The 18800-nt window shown below is 37.0% G+C and overlaps 1 protein-coding gene across 2 annotated transcripts in view; it reads right to left on the bottom strand.

Annotated features, from left to right (window-relative positions):
- The window catches only part of TAF2 (TATA-box binding protein associated factor 2), a 97368-nt gene that overhangs the window by 10726 nt on the left and 67842 nt on the right, over positions 1-18800 (bottom strand). For both annotated transcript variants that reach the window (XM_036762678.1, XM_036762686.1), the window contains exon 23: positions 1837-2066. In XM_036762678.1, coding sequence (XP_036618573.1) covers positions 1837-2066 — 230 coding nt within the window. The remainder of the gene's footprint in view (positions 1-1836; positions 2067-18800) is intronic.

Genomic DNA, 18800 nt, shown 5'->3' with positions numbered 1-18800 from the left:
ATAGATATGTCATCAGACACTGTCAATGTGTCAGTTCAGTTAACATTTTTTTCCTTTTCCTTTTTTTATAGGAAGCATTTTAAAGGGAAAGACTGTAAAGTAAAACAAAAGGCAGTAAGACAACAAATGTCCCCATATTATAACAAAACAGTAACCTTTAAGTTATAAGTTCCATAAGCAATTCTTTACAAATGCTAATAAGTTTGTAAATGGAATCACCGAATCTCCTAGTAGGAAGGAATCTCAGAGGCCATCTATTCAAAGCACAACTGAACAAAAATACCCTTTAGAACATACACTACAAGTGGTTACTCCGCTTTTGCTTGAAGAATTCCAGTGAAATATACTTCATCTTGGTTTTCCTTTACATGAAACTCAAATTTGCTTTTTGTATAAGTTCTACTTTTAATGGCTTAAACAATCAAGGGCCAAGAAGACAAAGTCTAATAACCCTTTCCTCAAGGTTTAAAGAGAATTTATTAAGCACTACTATGTGCCAAACATTGTGCCAATCCTTCAACCATCTGTATACAGATCATCTCTCCCCTAAGTGTTTTCTTCTGCAGACTAGACACCTCCAATTTCTTCAAATGCTCCTTATTAGGCATGGAGACTCAAGGGCCTTCACTTGCCTCTGAACACTTTCCAGCTCAACAATGTCCTCCCTAAATTGTGGTGCAAAGAACTGACAACAATACTCCAGATGTGGTCTGAGCGGAACAGAGTGCAGTGGGACTCACATTTCCCTGATTTTGGACCTGCTGTTTCTCTCTGTGGCCCTAAGAGTATATTAGTTTTTCTGGTTGTCATATCACACTACCCAGTCACACAAAGTTTATAGGACACTAAAACCATAGGTTCTTTTTAAGGTTAATCACTGTATGTCTCTCAGTTTATATCTATGAGGTAGACATTTTTAACCCAGAGTAAGACTTTACATTTATCCTTAATAAATTTCATTTTATCAGATATGCTTCAATATTCTAGCCTTCGAGATCTTTTCTAATCCAGTGTGATGTTGTCCCTACCACCCTTCTGTCAACTGCAAATCGGATAAGCACGCTGTCTTGTCTGTTACCTAAATCATGAGCAGCAGCCCTATTCTTCCTTTGATCTGTTTCTTTCCCCTACTATAGCTATTTTTACAAAAAGCTTTATTTCCCGTAGTGTCAGTTCATCCTACACTTCAGCATTCCTGATACTGTTCTTACAGAACTGGGTCAGTCTTTTGTGTTCATCCTCCTATCTGCTCTTGCATTCATATCTATTTAAAACCGAAGTTTAAAATTAGAGGACTACGTGAAGGTAATAAAAAGTGTGAATAGAAATACCAAACATTGGTTGGCTATGATACAAATCTGTTTGAAGCTCCGAGAATTACTCATTCAGTTAACCATTCATTCATCCAATAAGCATTTATAAATGACAACAGCAAAACCAGGTGTGCCAAATACCATAGGAGACATCAGATTTTTCAAAAGGTCTGTTCCTTCAAAAAGTGTACAATCTGGTTAGAAGTGAATTTTGTAATAAGTTAACATTCAGTCAAATTCCCACCTAATCCAATATACAAGTTCCATGACCAAACGCAATGGTCCTGAAAGGGGGTGCAAAAGTATAACAATATATTTGTATATATAGTATAGTAGTATATATAACAAGATAGTTGGCTGAATATGCTGTGGTCAGTATACTTCGCCCTAAAACTTCTTTCCTATGGTTTTTAGATGGTAAAACAAAACTTTATTACCAGCAATTATAGTTCCCAGGATATACTTTTATGTTTTAACTACTATAATTAATTCAACTTTTTAAAATAATAAAAGTGGCTCTTACAGCATTCTGAAATCCAATCAACTGTGCATGACTGTTTAGATTGCTCACAGGCTCTTGGCTGCCTGCTACTGCCTCAGGGATGATGGTAGGATTCAGCACAGCCTTTTTCTCTTTCAAATTAAGAACCAATCCAAGCTCAGGTAACGGCAAACAAGAAGGTCTGCTGAGACCAAAGAGAGTGAAGTACAGATCTACAGCGCCACATCTTAGTCTCCAATCGTGTGAAGTACCTAGTACAGAAGAAAAAAAAAAAGTTAATATGTAACATTTAACTGTAATTTTTCTATTTTAAATCTGGTGTTCATGTTAATATAACTAATCCAGATTCCTTGAACATAAGTAAATCAACAAGTAATCCTGCTTTTATGTTCATTACACACGAATGGAATTGTTCAACCTCTGAATATTCTCTGGTGGATAGATACCTAGCCTGAAAGATCAAATAACTTGGCTAACTTGCAGCGTTTAAAGAGGTACAGGAAAACAGTATATAGACAAAGTAGGAGAGTAGCTTCTATAGCAGTGTTATGCTTTATGTTATGCTTAGCATAAAGGGAATGCTTGTTTTGAAAACCGTAAGAACTTTTGAGAAAGGCTTTCTCTATCCAATGAAAACTGTTTACAAAGACTTCAGACACCATGTGACAAAAAACCTGCTTATGAGGGAGAAAAACCCAGTATTTGTTGAGGCAACCCAATTCCACTTCTAGACAGTTCTAATCGTTAAGAAATGTGCCTTTGTAATGAGTCTACATCTGCCTCAGAAAATTCCTTCACTTCTGTCTTCTGGGGGCAAATAGAACAAATATAATCCTTCTTCCACAAGACCAGCACAGGATCAGATTTAAAGCTAGAAGGGACTTTGTGACTTCTTTAAGTCTGCCCCACCTTATTTTGCCAATGATGAAACTGAGATCCATAAAGGTTGAGTTAAGTGTTAGGCCTGAGGTTAAAAGAACAGTAACATGAGTCTGAATTTGAATTCAAGTTCTCTACCTTCAAATTCGGGGCATTTTCTGATAAACCTCACTGCCAAATACTCAAATAAAAATATTTATTAAGTATCCTCATACTGATGACATTGAGCCATAATTATAAAGAAATAATATTAACATATCTGAAAGAAATTAGCTTAGTTAAAACTTTCTAAGAATTTGAGGTCTTGGCAGTAATCTTGACAAGGAGAGCAAAATGGGCATAAAAATTAAGAAAATTTGGCCTGATACAGGTAATGTGACAGAACAGCATAGTAAGTTCCCAACATTGCTGAAGGTCTATAAGAAGCTGGATAACTGACCACATCAGGAATTTTAAAGAGTGGATTGGTATTTAAGTCTACAACAGACTACACAAGCTCTGAGATCCTTTTCTACTGTGAGATTCTACGATTATAAAAGAATTAATGCCAATCTGGCATGCCCTACTTTTTATACTCTAGTTCAACTGGACTACTCAAAGTGTTCTCTATCCACTAAATATGTCCCACGTTTTTTTCAAATAAATGTTATTGATATTTTTTCATTTTTAATCATTTCACCCAGCATAGTACTTCCTCCCAGAAAGTCATCTCATATAACAATTTTTTTAAAAGAAAAACAAATCAGAGGGGGCAGAGCCAAGATGGCGGCTGGAAAGCAGGGACTAGCGTGAGCTCCCTGCCAAGTGCCTCCAAAAACCTATAAAAATGGCTCTAAACCAATCCTAGAACTGCAGAACCCACAAAATAGCAGAGGGAAGCAGGGCTCCAGCCCAGGACAGCCTAGATGGTTGCTGGGTGAGGTCTATCCCGCACGGAGCTGGGAGCTGAGCGGAGCAGAACCCAGCATGGGCTGCGCGGACCAACCAGACCAGGAGCCGGGCGGAGCAGGCCCTAGCACCTGAATCAGCGAGCAGTGGCAGTTGCCAGACTTCTCAACCCACAAACACCAAAGACAACAGAGAAGAACAGCAGAACCCACAAAATAGCAGAAGGAAGCAGGGCTCTAGCTCAGGACAACCTGGATGGCGTCTGGGTAAGGTCTATCCTGCATGGAGCTGGGAGCGGAGCAGAGCCCAGCGTGGGCAGCCAGACCAACCAGACCAGAAGCCAGGCGGAGCATGCCCTAGCGCCCTGAATCAGTGAGCTGCAGCAGTTACCAGACTTCTCAACCCACAAACACCAAAGACAACAGAGAAGGTTAGTGGGAAAAGCTGCTGGGGACAGGGTGCTAGAGTTCACGGTTCAGCTACCACCCCAGAGGCATCGGAGGTGGAGCAGCTACAGAACTACAGCTGCAGTTGCTTCGGGCCCCAGGCCCACCTGGTGGGAGGAATTAAGTGGCGGATCAGAGCAGGAATGAAGAGCCTGCTAAAGATCTAAGTCCAGTCCGGGTTGGGGGTTCTTGAGGAAGGAGGAGTGCTGGTGTGGCAGAGCTGGATGTAATAGCTCTGAAATCAACAGCGCATCTCCCCAAGCTTGGAACATAGTACTCTTTACTCTACAAGCAGTCATATCCCGCTGAAAAACTCAAGGGTCAAGTAAGTTGGCTGGGAACATGGCCAGGCAGCGAAAACGCACCCAGATTCAGTCTCTGACTTTGGAATCTTTCTTTGGTGACAAAGAAGACCAAAACATACAGCCAGAAGAAGTCAACAAAGTCAAAGAGCCTACAACAAAAGCCTCCAAGAAAAACATAAACTGGTCCCAGGCCATGGAAGAGCTCAAAAAGGATTTGGAAAAGCAAGTTAGAGAAGTAGAAGAAAAATTGGGAAGAGAAATGAGAAGGATGCAAGAAAACCATGAAAAACAAGTCAATGACTTGCTGAAGGAGACCAAAAAAAATGCTGAAAAATATTCTGAAGAAAACAATACCTTAAAAAATAGACTAACTCAAATGGCAAAAGAGCTGCAAAAAGCCAATGAGGAGAAGAATGCCTTGAAAAGCAGAATTAGCCAAATGTAAAAGGAGGTCCATAAGACCACTGAAGAAAATATTACCTTAAAAATTAGATTGGAGCAAGTGGAAGCTAGTGACTTTATGAGAAATCAAGACATTATAAAACAGAACCAAAGGAATGAAAAAGTAGAAGATAATGTGAAATATCTCATTGGAAAAACCACTGACCTGGAAAATAGATTCAGGAGAGATAATTTAAAAATTACTGGACTACCTGAAAGCCATGATCAAAAAAAGAGCCTATATATCATCTTTCAAGAAATTATCAAGGAGAACTGCTCTGATATTCTAGAGCCACAGGGCAAAATAGAAATTGAAAGAATCCACTGATCGCCTCCTCAAAAAGATCCCCAAAAGAAATCTCCTAGGAATATTGTCGCCAAATTTCAGAGCTCCCAGATCAAGGAGAAAATACTGCAAGCAGCCAGAAAGAAACAATTTGAGTATTGTAGAAACACAATCAGAATAACCCAAGATCTAGCAGCTTCTACATTAAGAGATCGAAGGGCTTGGAATACGATATTCCGGAGGTCAATGGAGTTAGGATTAAAACCAAGAATCACCTATCCAGCAAAACTGAGTATCATGCTCCAAGGCAAAATATGGATTTTCAATAAAATAGAGGACTTTCAAGCTTTCTCAGTGAAAGACCAGAGCTGAATAGAAAATTTGACTCAAACACAAGAATCAAGAGAAGCATGAAAAGATAATCAAGAAAAAGAACAACAAAAAGAAATCGCAAGGGACTTACTAAAGTTGAACTGTTCTGTTTACATTCCTACATGGAAAAATGATGTGTATGATTCATGAGACCTCAGTTTTAGGGTAGCTGAAGGGAATATGCATGTATATATACACATATATATATGTGTATGTATATATATGTGTATGTGTGTGTGTATGTGTGTATATATGTATGTGTGTATATATATATATATATATATATATAGAGAGAGAGAGAGAGAGAGAGACAGAGAGACAGAGAGAGAGAGAGTGGGCACAGGGTGAGTTGAAGATGAAGGGAAGATATCTAAAAGAAATAAAATCAAATTAAGGGATGAGAGAGGAATATATTGAGAGAGGGAGAAACGGAGAGATAGAATGGGGTAAATTATCTCGCATAAAAGTGGCAAGAAAAACCAGTTCTATAGGAAGGGAAGAGAAGGCAGGTGAGGGGAAATGAGTGAATCTTGCTCTCATCAGATTTGACCTGAGGAGGGAATACCATACACGCTCAACTGGGTATCTTACCCCACAGGAAAGGAGATGGAAGAAGATAAAAAAGGGGGGATGATAGAAGGGAGGGCAGATGGGGGTAGAGGTAATCAAAAACAAACACTTTCAAAAAGGGACAGGGTCAAGGGAGAAAACTGGATAAAGGGGGATAGGTTAGGAAGGAGCAAAATATAGTTAGTCTTTCACAACATGAGTATTGTGGAAGGGTTATACGTAATGATGCGCATGTGGCCTATGTTGAATTGCTTGACTTCTTAGGGAGGGCAGGTGGGAAGGGAAGAGGGGAGAAAATCTGGAACTCAAAGTTTTAAAAACAGATGTTCAAAAACAAAAAAAAAAGTTTTTGCGTGCAACTAGAAAATAAGACACACAGGCAATGGGGCATAGAAATTTATCTTGCCCTACAAGAAAGGAAGGGAAAAGGGGATGAGAGGGGAGTGGGGTGACAGAAGGGAGGGCTGACTGGGGAACAGGGCAAGCAGAATATATGCCATCTTGGAGTAGGGGGAGGGTAGAAATGGGGAGAAAATTTGTTATTCAAACTACTGTGAAAATCAATGCTGAAAACTAAATATATTAAATAAATTAAATTTAAAAAAAGAAAAAAAAAGAAAAATCAGCAAAACAGGCAATATATTGAAAATGTCTGAAAATATGTGTACCATGCCACATTTGTGGGGCACCTACCTCCACAAATGGGTGGGATAAGGAAGTCTGCTCATAGCTCTTAAGAATTATGCTTGCTCTTTCTAACTTTGAAGAATTCACTTTTTTGTGTGTGGTTGTTCTTTCTATATATGTTGTTCTGGTCACTGTGTATGTTGTTTTCTTGGCTCGACTTACTTCTCTGTGAATCAGTTCATGTAGATCTTTTCATGCTTCTCTATGTTCAGATTCGTAGCTTTTTTACAGTAATATTCAATTACATTCATGTACCATAATTTAGCCATTCACCAACTGATAACTACTTTGTTTTGAATTCTTTGATATCATAAAGAGTGCTTCCATAAATACTTTCGAGTATGTGGGGAATTTATTCTTATCAGTGGCCCAGTAATGGAATCTCTGGGTCAAAGGTTATGAACATTTTAATCACTTTATTGCTTTCCAAAATGGTTGTACTGATTCACAGACCCATCGACAATGTGAATCTCTCTTTAAACATTTCCTTCAACAAGGTCTATTCTCGTCTTTTTCTTATCTCTGACAACTTGCAGGATGTGACATTAAACTCAGGATTGTTTTTACTTTAATTCCTCTTATTACTAGTGATTTGGAGCATTCATTCATATGGATGTTTAAAATGGGCAACTCTTCTTTTGATACCTGTTTCTTCATATTCTTTAATCACTTCATCTACTGAGGAAATAGGTTCTGATTATATATAATGTGTCTATGTATACATAAATATGTATATATGTATATTAAAATCTTAGATACCAGCCCCTCTTCAGAGAAATTTGATACAAAGATTTTTTTCCCAATACAAAGACGGCTTTCTTCCTTATTCTAGGTGCATTAATTCTGTTTCGGTAGAAGTTTTCTAGTTTCATGTAACTGAAGTTACCTTTTCATAAAAGATATGTATTATATGAATTATATACAAAAATATAATACATTATACATATACATATATATTTATCTTTTATAATTGCCTTTATCCCTTGTTTACTAAAGAACACACCTACCTACCTATAGGTGTGAAAGGTGAATTATCTACTTATCTTTAAATATTTTTTTGTATGATCTTTACCATTAAGGTCAGGAACCGTTTAGAAATGATTGAAAAATACGGCATAAAGTGTTCGTCTATGACTAATTTCTGCCAGATTGCTTTCCAGGTTTCCCAGCAGTTTTAAATTAAATACGGAGTTCTTTCCTAAGTAATCTGTCTTCCAGTTTATCAAATATAGTTACTGACTTCTATTATTTCTGATACTTCCTATATAGTTCTATTAAATACTAAATGATTTTAATATATATATATATATATAAAAATTTACCTCTTTTCATTACTTCCCTTGATATTTTAGATTTTTGATATTTTCAAGTGAATTTTGTTAATATTTCATCCAGTTCTGTAATGTATCCCTCTGACAGTTTCATTGGTATAGCATGAAAATGTAAATTAACTTCGGTAGCACTAACATTTTTATGATGTTGGCATGGACAACCATGAGCACTAAACGTTCCTCTAGCTATTTCAGTTGTTCTTTATTTCTTTAAGGAACACTTTGTAATTGAATCTATGTAAGTATTTTGTGTAATGTGATAAAGTGATATCCAAATATTTCAAGCATTTGTAGTTATTTAGAATGGAATTTTCTTTCTAATACTGTCTTTTGGGTTATCATTATTACTATATAGGAATGTTGTTGATTTTTATTTATTTATTTATTTGATGTTTTTAGTTTTCAGTATTGATTTCCACAAGATTTTGAATTACAAATTTTCTCCCCATTTCTACCCTCTCCACCACTCCAAGATGGCATATATTCTGATAGCCCCATTCCCCAGTCAGCCCTCCTTTCTGTCACCCCACTCCCCCCAATACCTTTTTCCCTTACTTTCTTGTAGGGCATGATAGATTTTTATGCCCCATTGCCTGTATATCTTATTTCCCAGTTGCATGCAAAAGAAACTTTTTTTTTGAACGTGTGCTTTTAAAACTTTGAGTTCCAAATTTTCTCCCCTCTTCCCTCCCCACCCACCCTCCTTAAAGAGGTAAGCAATTCAACATTGGCCACATATGTATCATTATGCAAAACCCTTCCACAATACTCATGTTGTGAAATATTTTGCTCCCTCCCATCTGGTCCCCCTTTATTCAATTTTCTCCCTTGACCCTGTCCCTTTTCAAAAGTGTTTGCTTTTGATTACCTCCTCCCCTGATTTCCCTCCCTCCTACTGTCCTCCATTTTTTATCCCCTTCCTCCTTCTTTCCTGCAGGGTAAGATACCCAATTGGGTGTGTATGTTATTCCCTCCTCAAGTCAAATCTGATGAGAGCAAGATTTATTCATTCCCCCTCACCTGCCCCCTCTTCCCTTCCTACAGAACTGCTCTTTCTTGCCACTTTTATGTGAGATAATTTACCCCATTCTATCTCTCCCTTTCTCAATCTATTCCTCTCCCATCCCTTAATCTTATTTTTTGATATCATCCCTTCATATTCAACTAACCCTGTGTGCGCGCTCTCTCTCTTTCTCTCTCTACATATACATATATATATACACACACATACATATATGTATGTATGTATGCATGTATATTCCCTTCAGCTACCCTAATATTGAGGTCTCATGAATTACACACATCATCTTTCCATGTAGGAATGTAAACAAAACAGTTCAACTTTAGTAAATCCCTTATGATTTCTTTCTTGTTTACCTTTTCATGCTTCTCTTGATTCTTGTGTTTGAAAGCCAAATTTTCTATTCAGCTCTAGTCTTTTCACTAAGAAAGCTTGAAAGTCCTCTATTTTATTGAAAGTTCATATTTTGCCTTGGAGCATGATACTCAGTTTTGCTGGATAGGTGATTTTTGCTTTTTAATCCTAGTTCCATTTACCTCCGGAATATCATATTCCAAGCCCTTTGATCCCTTAATGTAAGAGCTGCTAGAACTTGGGTTATTCTGATTGTGTTTCCACAATACTCTAATTGTTTCTTTCTGGCTGCTTGCAATATTTTCTCCTTGATCTGGGAGCTCTGGAATTTGATGACAATATTCCTAGGAGTTTTCTTTTTGAGGAGGCGATTGGTAGATTCTTTCAATTTCTATTTTACCCTCTGGTTCTAGAATACCAGAGCAGTTCTCCTTGATAATTTCTTGAAAGATAATATATAGGCTCTTTTTTTGATCATGGCTTTCAGGTAGTCTAATAATTTTTAAATTATCTCTCCTGGATCTAGTTTCCAGGTCAGTGGTTTTTCCAATGAGGTATTTCACAATGTCTTCCATTTTTTCATTCCTTTGGTTCTGTTTTATAATATCTTGATTCCTCCAATCTAATTTTTAAGGTAGTATTTTCTTCAGTGGTCTTTTGGACCTCCTTTTCCATTAGGCTAATCCTGCCTTTCAAGGCATTCTTCTCCTCATTGGCTTTTTGGAGGTCATTGGATATTTGAGTTAGTCTATTTTTAAGGTGTTATTTTCTTCAGTATTTTTTGGGTCTCCTTTAGCAAGTCATTAACTTGTTTTTCATGGTTTTCTCTCATCACCCTCATTTCTCTTCCCAATTTTTCCTCTACTTCTCTAACTTGCTTTTCCAAATTCTTTTTGAGCTCTTCCATGGCCTGAGACCAGTTCATGTTTTTCTTGGAGGCTTTTGTTGTAGGCTCTTTGACTTTGTTGACTTCTTCTGGCTGTATGTTTTGGTCTTCTTTGTCACCAAAGAAAGATTCCAAAGTCTGAGTTCTAAATCTGAGTCCGTTTTCACTGCCTGGCCATGTTCCCAGCCAACTACTTGACCCTTGAGTTTTTGTCAGGGTATAACTGCTTGTAGAGTAGAGAGTACTTTGTCCCAAACTTGAGGGGCTGTGTTGCTGTTTTCAGAGCTCTTTCTACACAGCAAGCTCTGCCACACCAGCACTCCTTCTCCCCCCCAGAACCGCCACCCAGGACTGCAGCCCAGATCCAGGCAGGGTAAGGCAGGCTTTGCACTCCAGCTCTAATCCACTGCTTAATTCCTCCCACCAGGTGGACCTGGGGCCAGAAGCAACTGCAGCTGTAGCTCTGGAAGCAGCCTCAGACCTGCACCACCTCCGTGGCCCCAGGGGAGGTGGCCAACAGCGAACTCCTTTCACTCTGTCCCAGCAGTCTTTCCTGATAACCTGCTTGCTTGTCTTTGGTGTTTGTGGGTTGGGAAGTCTGGTGACTGCCACAGCTCAATGATTCAGGGCACTAGGTTCTGTCCCGCCTGGCTCCTGGTTTGGTTGGTCTGGGCGCAGCCCACATTGGGCTCTGCTGCCCTCCGCTCCCAGCTCTGTGTGATAGACCCTTCCCAGTGACCATCCGGGCTGTCCTGGGTGGAGTCCTGCTTCCCTCTGCTATTTTGTGTTCAGCAGGTCTAGAATTTGTTCAGAGCCATTTTTTATAGGTGTTTGGAGGGACCTGGGGGTGAGCTTAAGCAAGTCCCTGCTTTCCAGCTGCCATATTGGCTCCATCCTCCAGCTCAAATCCAATGTTGTTGATTTTTGAGGGCTTTTATTGTAGCCTACCAGTTTATTGAAGCTATTAATTTTCTCAATTGGTAATTGTTGATTCCCTAGGACATTCTAAGTAAATAATTACACCAAGAGCAAACAGGCATTGTTGTATTTCTTATGTGCCTCTCTTTAGGCCTTTTATTTCTGTCTCCTGTCTTACTGTCATTACTAGGATTTGTAGAACTATGTCAAATAACAAAGTAAGATCATATTTGCAAAGTCCTCGGCAAACCTTCAAGCAGTAAATAAATGCTAGTTACTATTATTATTAATAGTAGGAAGAGTAGACATCCTTGCTTTACTCCTATAATTTGTCAGGAAAGGTTCTAGAATATTCCCACTGTAGACTATACTTCCTGTTAGTTTTAGATATTTTTCATAATCTTAAAAAAAAAACCCTGCATGCCTGTATTTTGTAGTTTTTCACATAAATAAGTTCTGCACTTTGTCAAAGGCCTTTTCTGCATCTGTTGAGAGAATCACATCATTTTGGAAGTTCTGTCTTTAATATTATGCTGTTTTCCTAATATTGAACTATATTTGCACCCCTAGTATAACCCCAAGTTGATCATGATGAGTGATCTCTCGGATGCGTCACTGTCTGTGACAAGATTTTATTTAAAATTTTTGAATCAATAATCACTAATGATATTGATCTATAGTGTTTTCCTTTTGTGATTTATCCTTACCTGTCTTAGGCATTGGGACTATATTTGTCTAATAAAAGGAATCTGATAGGATGTTTTCTCAATTTTTTGAGAATTTGTGTAGTATGAGTACTAATTTTTCTTTAAAAGTTTTACAAATTCTCTTATGAACTGAACAGAACCAGGAGTTCCCTCTCCCCAACTCTGGTAATTCCTTCACAGCTAATTCTATTTCTTTTTTCTGAAACTGGATTATTTAAGATCATTATTTGGTCTTCCATTTGTTTGGGTATTATATATTTTTGAAGGTATCCCTCTATTTCTTCTGTTCTCAGTTTTGTTAGCCCATAATTGTGCATAGTAGGTTGTGATCATTTTTTTGTTGTTTCTTCTGGTTTTATTATGACTTTGCCTTGTTTGTTCACTATCATGTTAATTTGATTTTCTACTCTTCTCTTTTTAATCAGCTTGAGGATTACCAATTATTCTTTTCTAAGAATAAGCCTTCACTTTAATTATTTCTATAGTTTTTTTCCAATTTGTCTATTTTCACCTCTTTGTGGTGAAAATTTTAGATTTGTTGTCTTTCTACCTTTTAAAATGCACAGTCAATCCATTAATCCTTTCCTTTTCTATTTTGTTAATTTACAGTTTTAGGAACATCATTTTTTGCCCCTCAGAACTGTGAGAGCTGCTTCCCAGAAATTTTAGTTTCATCATTCTCATTTTCTTTAACATAATTATCAGTTGTTTCTATGACTTAGTCTTTGACCCACTCATTAGGCTAGAATTTTATTGTTAAGCATCCATTTGAGTCCATAGCTTTTGTTCGTACTCTGTGAAATGATTACTATTTTTATTGAGTTATGCTATGTAAACAATGCATTTTGTTATTTCTGCCTTTTTCCACTTATTTTCGGTATCTTTGTGCCCTAATATATGGTCAATTTTTGTAAAAAAATTCCATGTGGTACTGAGAATAGGTATATTTTTAGCAGCCTTGTTTACAAGACACTATAAATTTTTAAGATCTACCTTCTCCAGCAATTTTCTCAATTCTGTATTTTCCTTTATCTTTCTGCTAAGACTTAGCCACAAAGAAGGGACAGTGAAATCTCTTGCCACTATTGTATTATGTCTCCCTGTAATTCAGTTAATTTTTCATTTATGAATTTAGATAGTATGGCATTTGGAGCATATGTTTAGTGTTGGGCACTACTCGTGGGAACATGCTTTGGTGGGACCCCTCTCCCACCACCGAAACAGGATTTCTTTTCCTCTTTTCTTTCCCCCTTGTTCAATCCCTCTCTTTGTTACTTCACCCCTTCTCCTGTAGGCCCTCTTCAACTGGAGGAAAGACCATAGGAGTTATTTTCCCTTCAATGTTAACTACTGACTTGACTACATTACATCATACATTTCCCTTTATCTTCTTCCTCTCTTTCCCTTTTATGTGTTCTTCTATCCTGAAGTGATTCTCCAGCAGGAGTTTTGTAAGGTTTAGTCCATTGGTGTTTCAGGCCTGTTTCTCCATCATCTCTTTTATTTGATTTCTGCTTTCACCCTTGTCTCCTTGTATACTTTTAGAAACAAATTTCCTAATGATCTCTCTGCTGTTGTTGTTGACCCCATAGATGTCTTTTAACAGTTTTTTCTTTCCTTTTTTTCCGGGAATAATTTAGTTCATTACTTATGCCTTCCTTGGTAGTTCTATTTGTTTAATTATCTCATATTTCTGTTTTCTGGGGTGTTTGGAAAGCAAATAATGATAGCTAGTATTTATATAGCATATAAGGCTTGCAAAATGCTTTACAAATAGTCTCATATGATCCTACATCCTGGGATGTAGGTAACCCCTTTTTACAGAAATGGAAATAAAGCAAAAAGAGGTTAAAGTGACTTGCTGAGGGTTACACAGCTGGATTTGCATTCAGGTCTGACACCAGCACTCTACCCACTATTCACTTATCTGCCTTATGATCTAATCTGTTCAATTCTGGTTTCTTTGTAGGAATGGTTCAGACGCTTTTTTAAAAATTGAAATTAGATTCAGATTTATAGGGTATGTCATGTTGAGCTGCATCTTGGGTGCTTTTGCTCTTCACAACACATCACTCCATTTACTCCTGTAGTTTATGGCAAGTGCAGACGTCTTGTTATCTGATTTTCCTTTTCTTTATATTTGAAGGTCTTTATTCTGGATGTTTGCAATATTTGTTGTTTGTCAGTAGAATTATTCAAATTAATCACTCTATGTCTTAGAGTTTGCAACATGGGGTTTTTCTGTCTTCTGTGTTCAGAAGTTCTGGGCAGTTTCCTTGTATTATTTCTTACATTATATTATGCAGATTTTTTTCACCAATCATGCTGTCTGAGACCGCCATGTTCTTTAAGTTGTCCTAGTGCATCCTGTCTTTGATCTTTTTACTTGTATAGAGATCATATTTTCCTTTAACATCATTGCTTTTTGCTTCTCTTCTCCTAGACTGTTCTTCACTTCTGTATCTTTGCAATCCTAATAAGTTTTGTTTCTTTAGTGAGATATGCCATCACAGATTTAAGTTCTTCTATTCTGCTGATTATTTATGCTATACAAATAATAAATTCTGCTTTGATAATTATTATTTCTCTCTTAAACCATTTAGGATCACTTGGCTGTGGTTCCATGTTTGCTTAGGAATCCACAGGGTCCTCAGCATCATTAGGCATTGATTTTTCTTTTTATTATATTTGTTCATACATGTCTGGACTCCTTTAGATGATCTGGAGCCATATTCCCTTCTGTTATTAATATCTTCCCTATTGGTTTATCTGATTGTGTTCAAGTTCTTTGCGTTTTTTTTTTCCTCCTGAGAACTGGTAATTTCTCTTTTTCCTCCCTCTTAATATTCCCATATCACTCACTTTCTGACAAGATCTTTGCCTATCATTACCTAAGACTGAAGAACCTTGCTGGAGAGATTGTTGGATATATAACCCAAGTGCAAACAGTTAAGACACCTGTTGGAACAGAGAGACCAAGTCAGGGCAATTGCTTGTGAAAAGTAACAGCTCTTTAGCAATCCAAGCTGGCTGGTTTTGTATATCTGTGAACCAAGGGCACCCATTAGAGTGATGTTTATGTATTTATACGTAGCTAAAAGGATTCCATGCTTAAAGGAAACTAGACTGGTTTAAAGTACCCTTGTACCACTAGAATTTGAACAGTTTTTGGTTTTAAAACTTCTGTCAAGAACAATGACAACAAACCTCATGATTCAAAATCTTGAAATGATATTGGCATGACCAAAATAAAATTAAAGCAGCATTCTACATAGTAGAAAGAACACTAGAACAGAATCTAAGTAGTCTAAGTATTAAGTCTAGCACTTCAACTGACTAGTTCTGTGACCTTAATAAGGTCTTTAAGTCTCAGATTTCCTTATCTAAAATGAGATTATTTTTCTCTTCTAGCTATAAAATTCTATCTTTTTAAACCAACTTAATTCTAACCCCTAAGAAACTCAATCTTTCCTCTCATGGAATTCTTTAAAGATTCAATTTAGTTCAAATGAACTGAAATGAATAATTTCTTATATATCTACAATGTCAAAGGTATGATAGTAGGTACTACGTTGTTTTTGTTCATTTGTTCACTCATGTCCAATTCTGCGTGACCCCACGGACCATAGTGTGCCAAGCCCTTCCACTGTCCACTACCTCCCAAAGTCTGTCCAAGCTTATATCCATTGTTTCCATGACACTATCTAGCTATCTTATCCTCTGCCATGCCCTTCTCCTTTTGCCTTGAATCTTTACCAGGGTCTTTTCCAATGAGTCCTGTCTTCTCATCATGTCACCAAAGTATTGAAACTTCAGCCTCAGTATGTTGTCATTCCAATGAGTAGTCTGAACTAATTTCTTTAAGTATTGACTCATTTGATCTTCCAGGGGACTCTCAAGTCTTCTCAAGCACCACAATTCAAAGGCATTGATTCTGTGGCACTCAGCTTTCCTTACAGTAAACACTCTTTTTCAATAGTTAATAGAACACAGAAAAACCAAACTCTGCTCTGGAGTTTATATTCTACTAGGGGATGTATGTAAACAAACAAGTAAAGACAATTTGAGGAGAATATCTAATGGCCAAAGGTAGCATCTGGGCTAACCCTCAAAGGAAGCTAAGTATCCAAAGAGATGGAAAAAAGGAAGGAGTACTTTCTAGGCATAGCACAGCATGTCATCTGATTTTTGTCTGAGAGGGCAGTGACTAGGAATAGAGAGAAGATACTGTGAAGGCAGAATTAACAAGCCTTCACAACTGACTGAATATGAGGGAAAGGGAAGAACTAAGACTGATTCTAAGAGATAAACCTGAGAGAGACATACAGGACAGTTTCCCATCATCATTCAAGTTTCCCATTCCATCTTGCACCTAAGTGACCCCCATGTCCGGAATATCCTCTCTTCATCTCTACCTCATTCAATCCTTACGTTTCCTTTAAAGCACAATTTTAGTACCATCTCCTTCACAAGGCCTTCAGTAATCCCCCTAGTTATTAGCATTCTCCCCCTCAAAATTACTTTGTATTACATTGCACATACCTTGTATTTACTTGAATAATATTGTTTTGCCCAAGTAAAACTTGAAAAATTTGCTTGAGTAATACTGTTTTGCCCTGTCCTTGAGGACTGGGTCCATTTCTTTTTGTCTTTGTAATCTCTGCATCTATCATAGTGCCTTTCACCTAATAGGTATTTAATAAATATTTGTTGAATAGAAATGCTAAATTGGATAAGGTTTGGGGGAGTGGGGAATAACTGGTTCTATCTGGCACATGTCAAGTTGGAGATACTGAAAGGACATACAGATAGAAATGCCTAGCAAGTAGGTGGCAAGGCTGAATTAAAATCTCAGGAAGGAAATCATACTTCTGGATATAGAGATGTAAAAGTCAAGAAATACTCAGTCAATCTATGAAAGGTCATAATATAACCATGAGAAATGAGTAAAGAGGGAAAATACGAAGGCCAAAAAAGTGGGAGGACAGGACGCAGGATAATGATCCAGCCGAGTAAACTTAGAAAGAGAACCAGAAAAAAGCAGTGTCTCAAAAGCCAAGGGAAGGAAAATCTCTATAATTTTCTAGTCAGGCACACGAACTAACAGAAATAGAAAGGTACATTTTTGGATATATGAGAGGAAAAAAAACCATCCCCACCATTCTCTCACTCTACTTCTTTTTTTTATGGAAGAATATTGTACAATATAAACCAATTAATATCTAATCAGTATTACTTCGCTGAACCAAAAAAAAAAATTGAGAAAAAAGTTTAATGAAAATTAGTATTCATGCAATTTTCCCTACTAAGACAATTGTTGAAGAGAGAAGCCTGTCAAGTGAACACACTGATTTTCTACAAATACACTCTTTCCCTTTACTAGAGTAGTAACTACTGAGAGAGTAAGATAAACTGCTACCAAGAAGAAAATTGAGTCTGTTTTTAGGACATAGTTGTGGAAACCCAGAACTCCCATGATGACCAATGGAGTCTGAAGTTTTTAGGGAGATGAATCAGACAAATATCACCAACTGGCTTTCAGTAGTGACCATGTTACCTCTTTAAGCTAAATGCAAATCTGAACATTCCATTTTTTTTTTTTGCAATAGGTACCTATATTCACAGCTTTCCAAAGCACGAATTTGCATGATTCCATTATACTTTACAAACTCTATTCCTAAGGGATGAAAAAGAGTCTGAAACTTTTTAATGTTAACATTAAAACTGTTTATTTCCTGATACCGACATCTGGCAAAACTGACCAAATTGAATCAGAAGAAGTCACTCATTCCAACCCCTAGAGTGTAGCTATAAACTTTTAAAAAACAAATAATGATGTAAATAGAACAGTGAGCCTTCAATGTCCTGAATTTCATAAGTGTTTATATGTCATCCTTGTAGTAATGTGCCAAATGTTATTAAAATACAACTTGAGAGTAAAGGATAAAATTACCTTTATAATTAAAAACAGGTAAAGATACATAGACAGCCTATTATACAGAAAAGCGTACTCAATTGTGAATGAGATTTTAATATATTTCAATCAACAATTATTTATTAAGTAATTACCATGTGCAAGATATTCCATTATGTAGCAATGGATATGAGTATGAAACATCCTTACTCTACTAGGAAGAGACTTAAATTCTAAGCAAGGTGGTAACATATACAGCATAGATTAAAGTAAAAAAATACAAATGTATACAAAATTGTTAAATACAAGATAGGGAAGGAAGGGAGTAGCAGTTGAGTGTATCTTTAAGGAAGAATCCTTTAAGAGTCTAAGGTAATAAAGAAGTGCATCGAAGGTATAGAGCGTCTTGTGTGAGAAATAGAAAGAAGGCCAGTTTGGCTGGATTACAGAATGTGAAAGGAGTAATGTTCAGTGAAGCTAGAAAAATAGGCTGAGGCCAGGCTGCGTAGGGGTTTACTTTTTTTTTCTACCTATTCATTAATGTTTATTTTTCCTTCTCAAACTAGTTACAACTGTTCTTTTTTTTTTAACTCAATTTTTATTTTCAGTCCTGAATTCTCTCCCTCCCCTATGCCCTACTAGCTGAAAAGGCAAGAAAAACAGAATCCATTACAAGTATGTACAGTGATGCAAAATAAATTCCTGCATGAGTCATAACAACCCCTTCTCCCAGTCCTCCAAAAAAGAAAGAGAAGAAAATATCCTTCAATCTGTACTCTGAGTTCATCAATTCTCTATCTGGAAGTGGAAAGCATGTTTCATTCTAAGTCTTTTGGAACTCTAGCTGGTCATTGTGGGAATCAGAGCTACTAAGTCTTTCAAAGCTGAATATCTTTACAAGGTTGTTGCTATGGTATAAACTGTTTTCCTAGTTTTGCTGATTCACTTTACATATCAGTTCATACAAGTGTTCCCAAGTT

The sequence above is a fragment of the Trichosurus vulpecula genome, chromosome 1, assembly GCF_011100635.1.
Source record: "Trichosurus vulpecula isolate mTriVul1 chromosome 1, mTriVul1.pri, whole genome shotgun sequence".
NCBI classification, from domain to species: domain Eukaryota; kingdom Metazoa; phylum Chordata; class Mammalia; order Diprotodontia; family Phalangeridae; genus Trichosurus; species Trichosurus vulpecula.
Note: the sequence above shows the minus strand (reverse complement) of the source record. Positions and strands in the feature narration are given on the sequence as shown.